Source organism: Humulus lupulus, chromosome 7, assembly GCF_963169125.1.
Source record: "Humulus lupulus chromosome 7, drHumLupu1.1, whole genome shotgun sequence".
NCBI lineage: Eukaryota > Viridiplantae > Streptophyta > Magnoliopsida > Rosales > Cannabaceae > Humulus > Humulus lupulus.
Window position 1 is genome coordinate 207,175,601 of NC_084799.1, and position 9,719 is coordinate 207,185,319.

The 9,719-nt window shown below is 38.0% G+C and overlaps 2 protein-coding genes across 2 annotated transcripts; one reads left to right on the plus strand and one right to left on the minus strand.

Moving 5' to 3' along the window:
• Positions 1 to 342: 342 nt before the first annotated feature.
• On the plus strand, positions 343 to 5,748 carry LOC133789293 (protein ADP-ribosyltransferase PARP3). Its single transcript, XM_062227090.1, has 18 exons — positions 343 to 665; positions 1,473 to 1,762; positions 2,259 to 2,454; positions 2,549 to 2,662; positions 2,751 to 2,808; positions 2,902 to 2,971; positions 3,058 to 3,232; positions 3,311 to 3,444; positions 3,526 to 3,763; positions 3,850 to 3,977; positions 4,052 to 4,128; positions 4,214 to 4,374; positions 4,448 to 4,657; positions 4,739 to 4,841; positions 4,937 to 5,019; positions 5,126 to 5,269; positions 5,363 to 5,545; positions 5,644 to 5,748. The coding sequence occupies exons 1-18, from the start codon at positions 660 to 662 to the stop codon at positions 5,710 to 5,712; spliced, it is 2,439 nt and encodes an 812-aa protein (XP_062083074.1). The 5' UTR covers positions 343 to 659; the 3' UTR covers positions 5,713 to 5,748.
• A 1,359-nt stretch (positions 5,749 to 7,107) lies between these two features.
• Positions 7,108 to 9,174, minus strand: LOC133789292 (beta-1,6-galactosyltransferase GALT29A). Its single transcript, XM_062227089.1, has one exon. The coding sequence runs from the start codon at positions 8,721 to 8,723 to the stop codon at positions 7,407 to 7,409; it is 1,317 nt and encodes a 438-aa protein (XP_062083073.1). The 5' UTR covers positions 8,724 to 9,174; the 3' UTR covers positions 7,108 to 7,406.
• Between the last annotated feature and the right edge of the window lie 545 nt (positions 9,175 to 9,719).

Genomic DNA, 9,719 nt, shown 5'->3' on the forward strand with positions numbered 1-9,719 from the left:
TACAACTGTTTTTCCCCACATCATTACAGATACAGCTGTTTTTCTCCACAACACAGCTATAACCTTAGTATAATTTTAAAAGTACAAAAGTTCTTAAAATAGTATACCATGGTGTTCCAAACACTCTCATCACAACTCCAATTTGAGTGACACTACACAAACACTCGAAAAGAAACCCCACGACATTGGGATTCACATAAAACGACACGCACACCACCCCAAACGACACCTAACGATGATGGAACTGGAAAGAGCAAGCAGGGACCTGGGAGATGGACAGAACAGACTCGTCACTTGCATGCACCACACCAAGGAAAGGCAACAAAACATTGTTCGGTTACTTAGTTATTAGCCAAGCTTTGCCACTTGTCAACGACACAAGCAAGGGAAGTGACCCATTTGGACACGTGTCAAACGACACCACAGATGTTGTAATACTGGGATGACAGCAGGAATGGCCAAGGCCATTGCCAGAAGATGCCATGCATGGACGTGTCAGCTTGGGGTTCTTCTATAATTAAGTGCCAGAGAAGAAGTTGATGTGAAAAAGAAAGGGTTCTTCCTTCTTTGTAGAAGGTTCTTTGTTAATTAGGGTACTTCAGATTCTGAGAATTTTTCTTCTCTGATTCTCCTCAATTGGAGAAGACCTCAGCTCAAACATGAAGGTTAGTCTTTTCTTTATAATGGTTTTTTTAGTCCTTTTTATCATAGATATATTTGTACATATGATTGATTGTATTACAAGGTGATGAATTTTTTTGGGGTTTTGAACTAAGTGGGAAGAGCAAGCTAGGTTTTTTTTTTGTCATAGGTTTTTTTATATTTTAGAGTTGAAATTCACTATCTCTGATAAAGATATTAAAATTTCAAGAATTTCTGTATGCATCTAAAAAAAATGAAAAAAAGGGTTATGATGAACGGCAATGTTGGACATAATAGTTTATTTAATAATGTTATCTTTCATATAATCTTGTGCAACATCTATTCTTGACAAAAATATGGCTGCCTTTTCTTCTTAAATGGTTTTGTTTTTCTTTCTTTTATTAACTTATGTAAGGTGATGAACCTTTTCTGGTTTTCCCATTGTTGGCTTTTGTTTAAAGTTCATGGTTTTTGAGCTAGTTAAGTGGGAAGTAGTAGAGTTATTATTATTATTATTATTATTTTCATTTTTACATTCATTTAGACTTAAAATTCATTAAACAGAATGAAGTTGATAGAAATTTCAAGAATATCTTAATAGAAAAAGAAAAAGAAGAGAGAGATTATATTGAAAGACAATGTGTGAAATGATAGCAGTTTCTTTAATACAATGTGGGAAATGATAGCAGTTTCTTTAATGTTATCTTTCATCTTGCGCAATACTATTCTTGTCACTAGTATTCAGAGATCACTGCTATTTCTTCTCCAAATTTTAGAAAATTTTAACGGTTTTTCTTTTCCCAATTTGAATTGGGGTGTTGAATACACAGGTTCATGAGACAAGGTCTCAATCTCATTCAGAAGACAGAATGATGACAAAGAAGCACAAGGCAGAGAACAAGGGGCATGAAGCTGAGCACTCTCCGAAGAGGCCGAGGCAGCCACCGCCGGAGAACGACAGCGGCCATTCTAATGGGGAGGGTGCTGCACATATAGCTTCTGAGTATGAGGAATTCTGTATAGCAATCAATGAGCACCTTTCACTTGATCATATGCGCGAAATTCTGGATGCCAATGGCCTAGACTCCTCCGGTTCTGATACCTCAGTAGTCCGAAGATGGTATGCTGATTCTCTACATTTCTCAGACACTAAGAGAACCTTGAACCTTAAAAGTCTTTTTTTTTCCTCATGCATGTTTTGAGTAATAGTACAAATTTCATAACTAGCCTCTAGGAGACTTAAGTTTCTGGCATTAGCACTTGTATTAGCTAATCACTAAGGGTGTGTTTGGTTGTATTAGCTAATCCTATAAGGGTATGTTTCGTTGGGAAAATGAATGAAATGGAATTCAATTCAACCGGGAAAAAGAAAGTATCAACTTCTTTTACTCGTATTGAAGTTTGTTTTATTTCAATTCTTGTTCTCATGTTTACATTGCTTCTAACCAAACACCACCAATAACTTAAAGAGAATATTGAACCTTAACCAAACAACTAAGAGCACATAAGAACCTAAGATAATATTGAACCTTAAGACTTTTCTGGATAAGCATTTAGTCCTAAGTTTGGTGAAGAAACAAGAGGTTTTAAACTGATTGCCTTTGAACTTGAAACAGCCAAGACTTACTTTTCTATGGAGCATTAGACAAATGCCCTGTTTGTAGTGGCACTCTGGAGTACAATGGGATACGTTTTTCTTGCAATGGTTCATACAGTGAGTGGTCAACTTGCACCTTCAGCACAAGGGACCCGCCAAGGAAAGATGAACCCATCATATTACCAGATTCTGTGCTCAACTCCCCTGTTTCAGATGTTGGACTTCTTATCTCTTTATTACAAATATTAACTTGTTCCTCCCTCCAGATATTGAGTGATTCTTATAGAGCTCATCTTATTTCTTGTGCAGTTGCTGAAGAAATATCAAGACCCGAGTCACCGTCCCGGCAAAAATTTAAAAGCAACTGATAAACCTTTCATAGGAATGACTATTTCCCTGATGGGGCGTCTCTCACGAACCCATGTATGTTGTATTTCATCTGAATTTTCTTCTGTATGTTTCACATGATGAGGAGCTATATACTTAGTGGCTGCTGCTGATGTGAATGTAGCAATACTGGAGAAAAGAGATTGAGAAACATGGAGGGAAAGTTGCCAACTCTGTTATTGGTACTACCACAAACATACCATTATCCCTTGGTGTTGATTGTGTTTTTTTCAGCAGCTTTTCACAAAAGCTTTCTTTTTTGTCAATCTCTGCAGGTGTGGCTTGTCTAGTTGCTGCCAGTGCTGAACGAGACCGCGGGGGCACATCTAAGCTAGCTGAAGCAATGTAAGTTACTTAAGAGAGCATTATACATTCAGAGCTCTAAAAGTTTTTATTTGTGTCTACAATAGGATTTTATCCTTCTACTGCAGGGATAGAGGCATACCTGTAGTGAGAGAAGAATGGTTGGTAGACAGCATTGAGAAACAAGAAGTGCAGCCTCTTGAAGCTTATGATATAGTATCTGATCTCTCTGTGGAGGGAAGAGGAATCCCTTGGGACAAACAAGATCCAAGTGAAGAAGCACTAGAATCAATATCAGCTGAAGTATGAACCTGCCTTCTTCAGAGTTGTTTGCAATGAAACCTTTATTGATTCAGACTATGTTGTTTGTTTGGATTACAGCTCAAGATTTTTGGAAAGAGAGGAGTATACAAGGATACTAAGTTGCAAGAACAAGGAGGGAAAATCTTTGAGAGGGATGGCTTACTATACAACTGTGCCTTTTCCCTTTGTGATATGGCCCAGGGACTAAATCAGTAAAATAAACTATCAAGTTCTTATTTAAGTTGAGATTTGGAATGGTGTTTCATTCTCTGACTCATGCCCAAATCTTGCAGTTACTGTATAATGCAACTGATTATGGTACCGGAGAACCGTCTCCATTTGTATTACAAGAAAGGTAAAGTTGGTGATGACCCAAACGCAGAGGAAAGGCAGGAAGAATGGGAGAATGTGGACCATGCCCTGAAAGAGTTTGTGAGGCTGTTTGAGGAAGTAACTGGCAATGAGTTTGAACCATGGGAAAGAGAGAAAAAGATCCAGAAGAAGCCATTGAAATTCTATCCTATAGATATGGTAAAACTCTTTTTTTCTTCTCATTTTGGTGTTTCAGGGGTCTTGTAAATCTTGCTGATCTAACATTTTCAATGTTTATTGCATAGGCTGATGGAGTAGAAGTAAGGCATGGGGCTCTGAGCCTTCGGCAGCTAGGAATTGCTGCAACACATTGCAGACTTGAGCCTCTTGTTGCAAATTTGATGAAAGTATTGTGCAGCCAGGAGATATACAAGTACAAATTACCTCTTTTTTTTCTTTTTCTTATCCAGCATCAGAGTCTAAAAAGTTTTTGCATTTTGAGTCCAGGTATGCCTTTATGGAAATGGGATTAGACTCTCCAGACCTGCCATTAGGGATAGTTTCCAATGTCCACTTGAAGAGATGTGAGAAATCTAATCTCTCCCCTTCCTTTCCAAATTTATTTGTCTGTTCTTCAAAATATTATTACAAAAGAAACTTACTATTCAGGTGAGGAAGTCCTTCTGGAGTTCATTGAAACTGTGAAAACAATGAGAGAATCTGGAAGAAGAGCTGAGGCAGTCTGGTCTGACTTCAGCCAAAGATGGTTTACTCTCATGCACTCTACCAGGCCTTTCATTTTCAGGGATTTTCATGAACTTGCAGATCATGTGAGTGACAGAGATACTTACATTAGTACTTGTCCCCCACTTTCAGTGCTCATATTCCATCTTTATCATGTAGGCTGCGTCTGCATTCGAGACTGTCCGAGACATAACAGTGGCTTCAAGTCTCATAGGAGATATGAGTGGAGGTACCCTTGATGACCCTTTATCAGATAGATACAACAAACTGGGCTGTTCAATCTCTCCTCTGGAGAAAAACTCTGATGACTACAAGATGATCTTGAATTACCTGGAAAAGACCTATGAACCTGTCAAAGTTGGTGATATTGTAAGCATGTAATTATTTTTAAAGAAAAACTTGTATTCAACTGAAAAATATCGACACCCTAAATGCTTTCGTGCTTTCCAGGAATATGGGGTCTCTGTAGAAAACGTTTTTGTAGTTGAATCCAAGGCTTGCCCTTCTCTTGAAGAAATGAAGAAACTTCCAAACAAAGTCCTATTATGGTGTGGTAAGATACTCACTAAAACATTTGTCTTCCTCACTTAACTCTGAACTTTCCTTGGATATTACAGAGCTGTTTATCGGTCATTCTCTATGGTTTAGGCTCAAGAAGTTCCAACATGTTAAGGCACCTGCATCAAGGGTTTTTGCCAGCAGTATGCTCTCTTCCTGTTCCAGGATACATGGTATGTCTCTTATCCTTCTCCTCTCCTCTCAACTCCCATTACAGAATATTTATCCCCCCTAGTTTAGGTTTCTGATTATAAACTGATAATTGTAATACTGTACCAGTTTGGCAAGGCCATTGTTTGTTCTGATGCTGCAGCAGAAGCAGCTAGGTATGGATATACTGCAGTGGATAGGCCAGAAGGGTTCTTGGTTTTGGCTGTAGCTTCACTAGGGAATGAAATAACAGAAGTGAAGAGCCCACCAGAGGTAAGATAAAGTTATCAGAAACTGTCTCCAATTTAAACTTTCAGCATTGACTAGATGAATTATTTAACAACTAGTTACAATTTTTGGTAGCAGGATACAGAGTCTTTGGAAGAGAAAAAGGTGGGAGTGAAGGGTTTGGGTAGAAAAAAAACAGATGAATCAGAGCACTTGACTTGGGAAGGAGACATCAAAGTCCCGTGTGGTCGTTTGGTTTCCTCGGAGCATAAAGATAGCTTCCTTGAATATAATGAATATGCAGTCTATGACCCCAGACAGGTACTCGGAAATTTTAAATAAAATGACAATACTGTAGTTGGGTAACTAGGACTTTGATCTTTTTTCACTTTTGATTCCTCTATTTTCTGTGTTTACAGGTCTGTATAAGGTTTCTGGTGGCAGTAAGGTTTGAAGAGAAGGATGCTGTGTTAGACACGGAGGAGTGAAAAGGGATGTACCAGAAGAAGATAGCTATGACAGAAAATATGGGATGAAAAGAAAGTTGGCCGGTTGTCCTTTTGAATCTTCTTCTGTGATACTTTTGTACGAGGGGCAAAGGCTAATAATGGTTTTTTGAGCCTTCTGTGTAAAGCTTTATGTAAGAAGGTAGTGATGACGTTTTGTTGTAGATAATATGATCATCAGCCATGAACTCACTCATCAGTCCATACCTGTGTCTCGTTTGAGTAGTCTCTTGTTTGTGGAAGCTTAATTCAACCTTGGATCATGCAACAGCTAACAGCAGCCTTCTGAATCTAATTATATAAGAGGAAAACTTGCATGTAATCAGAGGGAATATAAATGGATTATGTGAACTACCATTCTATCATGTGTGCTGTCCTGTTGCCCAAATCCAAAAGTGGAGAATAAGCTGAGAAGAAACTGGAACAAAAGAAATATCAGAAACACTATGAACAGTCATCCACTATGGGACAGCAGCAATAAAAGGATAATAGAGATCTCAATAGTTTGCATGCATGTACCGGTTATGTTATTATATAAAGAGAATACTACATGATAAAGACAAGGACAAAAAGATAAATAAAGTAAACTTCCTTCTCTCTTTGGCAATAAACAGTTTTTGAACATTGGTTGCATGTTGATTTACCTGGGCACTGAAGGAAAACCTTTTCACAACTTGGGCCATCGAACTGTTTCGTATCAATAATTGAAATGCTCACTGTTCAGTAAACTTTCTTGAAAATGCATTTGCAAATGAGACACAAGTAAAATCAATTCTAGTGTGTGCTTTACATGGCAAAACTAACCAAATTTATGTGAACTAAAGATAAAACAACTAAAATTTGTTATCGACAGAGTAAAGAGCACTTTCCAAGTGAAAAAACTTGAGGCCAGAAGTGAATGGGCAACTCTCTTTCCGTTGGCGAGTGGGATGAAATGATTTGATATCCATTTCTTATACATGGTTTCTGCCAGCCCAGAGTTGAATCTGATGTGACAGAAATCTTCTGATGGGAATGTGTTCAAAGTTTATTATTATATATCTAATAAGTTGTTCAATATACTATTCTATACGAGCTTACCAACTACAGAGTTGAAATTTGAATTCAAACTAGATGCACGTATAGCAATCTATGATTACAAACCTCTTCTGAACAGTACCAACCTATGCAAAGTGGTACCTTAGAACTTGGCATGTTAAGCATTTCAGGCACAATTCTCAAACTACTATTCAACTTTTTACTTCAAATATTGTGTTATCTCATCAGTCATATTAGTATATATTCTAATGTCTTGTTCCAAAAGAATATATAAAAAGATATGGAATAATTACGTCACGTGATAACAACGTAAGTAAATTATGCACAAACTCTGTAGAATAGAATACAGAAGAAATCTTGATCTAATAAAGTAAATGAGAGAACCAGATTCACATAATCCAACTTTACATTTGGTATCACCCCAATAAAACTATCTTTGATAGTACAGGGTCAAATAATGGAAGTTCAACAATTCTATCCCTTTGATTGTTCCATTCAGCATATTACAATTACAACACGAGGAACACAGTACACAAACAATCTAAACCTTGCCAACAAATGTCTACTAATTCCACCAAGAAAAAAAAACAAAACAAACAAACAATCGGACTGCCAAGAAAAATGGCTCACTGTCATTGTCATTGATATAAAACCACAGGAGGAATCCTGAAAGTTGATGGGATGAACGGTATTACCTGAGGTCTTTTAACCAAATCACGATAAAAAGCATACTCAGCTTCATAGTCATGCAAATGGAGCTCAGCCTTCTGGTTTGTATGATAATGATGCTTGGCTGATTCTGACTTCCCAAACCCAAAAATGCTAACTTTATCACAAATCCCCAAAGCCATCACAACAGCTTGCATCCCAGAAGAGTAATGGAAAAAAGCACCATCATGGGCAGGTGCCCATTCTTCCAAAGACTTCCCTTTCTCGTCAGAGAAAAGCTTCAAAGAGTAATACTTCACTATCCTCGAACAAAGCACATCAAACCGGGCATCTGTAACCATCAAAGGCGCTTTATGGGAGGAGTTACAAACAGTGTAATCCAAGAAATGTAACGGTTGACAAATATACATAATGAGTGGAACATTTTCTCCATAAGGGTGGCAAGAGCAACTCTCTCTCCTAGCACAAAGGTGGAGAATGTTACTATTCACAAAAGACATGTTCGTTTTGGACCCAACTTTGGTTTCATAGCTCTCTATTCTAGCGTTGTTTAGTCTGATCACCACTTCATGATTATCAATAAGCTTACCATAATCACTCTTCAGCAAAATCCCACTATTCCCAACTACAGCACAGGAAGAGTACCGGACTTCTGAACCCTTTATGACCAAACCATTGTGCTGGTCAATAGGTTGCTTCACCAGTCTAACCAACTCGGACATGATTTCTGGTTGGTATCTCTTGGTTCTGGCCCAATCGTGTAAGACCCTTCTGAAACTCAACCAATGGCGGTAGAAATTGGGAGAGCGGAGCAACAATGGCGCCCCATGTGATGAGGTTTTTTGGGCTCTAGTATCTCGGTGATTAAATCGTCTCCAACGAGTGAAAGCCTTGTACCTTCCAAGGCTATCGAAGTTGCCCTCCAACAACTGATCAATCTCCTGTTTTGACTGAGCTTCAGCTATGTCAATAGCGGCGAACTTGAGCAATGTTTCATTGAAAACAACAACAGGCTCCGGTGGTGGTGGCGGTAGAGTTGGGATCGAACCGAGGAGGCTGAAGGAGCTATCACGAACCGCGGTTCTGCAACTGAGAGTGGCGGCGAAGACGATGAGGAGCAAAATGGAGAAGAGAGGTCGGACCGAACGCTGCTTCATCGGCGAGACGAAATCACCGCCGAAGGACTTGATGGGTATTGCTAAATATGGCCACAGATAGAGCCTAAAGATCTTGAGTCTATTCGAATCATCACCAGATCGATCTTCATCTCCAGAAGCTTTTGGCATAAGAAAATAAAAAAGAAATGAGCGATTGGAATGGCGAAGTGGGTCAGTGATGAGTAGAGTGAAGTGGGTTTTGGATGTATTGGCGAAAAGGGTGAGCTTTGAAACAGATCTCGGTGCACAAAAATGGCGGTGAAACTCAAACGAGGGATTGGATTGAGAGCTCTTAAGGAAGAAAGAATAAAAAGTTTGATACTATGATGAGAAAGGAAGGCAAGGATGTCTGGAAAGAAGAGAAAATCATTTGATTAATTTGTTGGAGTTTGAGTTTGAGTCTGAGTCTGAGTCTGAAGAAAAAGGTTTGATCTTGGTCTTTGGTAATGGTAACAAACAAACCATTAATGATGGGAAAATGGTACTGTGGTGTGGTTGTGTGTGTTTTCCGGGAAAATAAATAAGTGACAGGGAAAATTGGGAGAGAGAATGAAAAAGATTGAATTTTTAATTAAAAAAACAAAAACATTTGTTGCCCCAAACGTTGGGGTTGGCTTTTGAGGTCCCTACAAACAAAACCTACCTTAGTTGTAGATGTTACATTGTTGAATCAACTAATGGGTTTTGTGAAAAAGGAGGTTTATTTAGGGATAGATAGAATTTCATTAGTCAATGAGATGTTGAAATATTAAGTTTCTTGGTTATTAGGCCTAATATGGTGTAAAGTGTAGTCTTTATCAAGATAGCTCAAATCAAATTTATTAGAATACTATAGGATAATACTATTCAAATGGTCTCGGTTTTGGATTATTTAGACTCTGTGTTTTCTAAAATAGTTCAAATAGACTCCTAAATCTGATTTTGATCAAAGTTTTTTGAACTAAAATCACAAATAATTCATCAAACTAATAACTCAAAACAAAAATATAATCATTCTGCCTAAGAACTGTGTTGTTATACTCAATTTTGTGTTCATCAAAATCAGGTTTAGGGGCCTATTTGAACTATTTTACAAAACACAGTGTCCAAACAGGTAATGAGACAAAACAGAGAGTCTAAAAATGT

Coding starts and splice junctions, on each gene's coding strand:
- LOC133789292 (XM_062227089.1), bottom strand. CDS start 8,723: ATGCCAAAAGCTTCTGGAGATGAAGATCGATCTGGTGATGATTCGAAT.
- LOC133789293 (XM_062227090.1), top strand. Junction 2,663..2,750: donor GGCGTCTCTCACGAACCCAT/GTATGTTGTATT, acceptor ATGTGAATGTAG/CAATACTGGAGAAAAGAGAT. Junction 4,375..4,447: donor TTCATGAACTTGCAGATCAT/GTGAGTGACAGA, acceptor TTTATCATGTAG/GCTGCGTCTGCATTCGAGAC.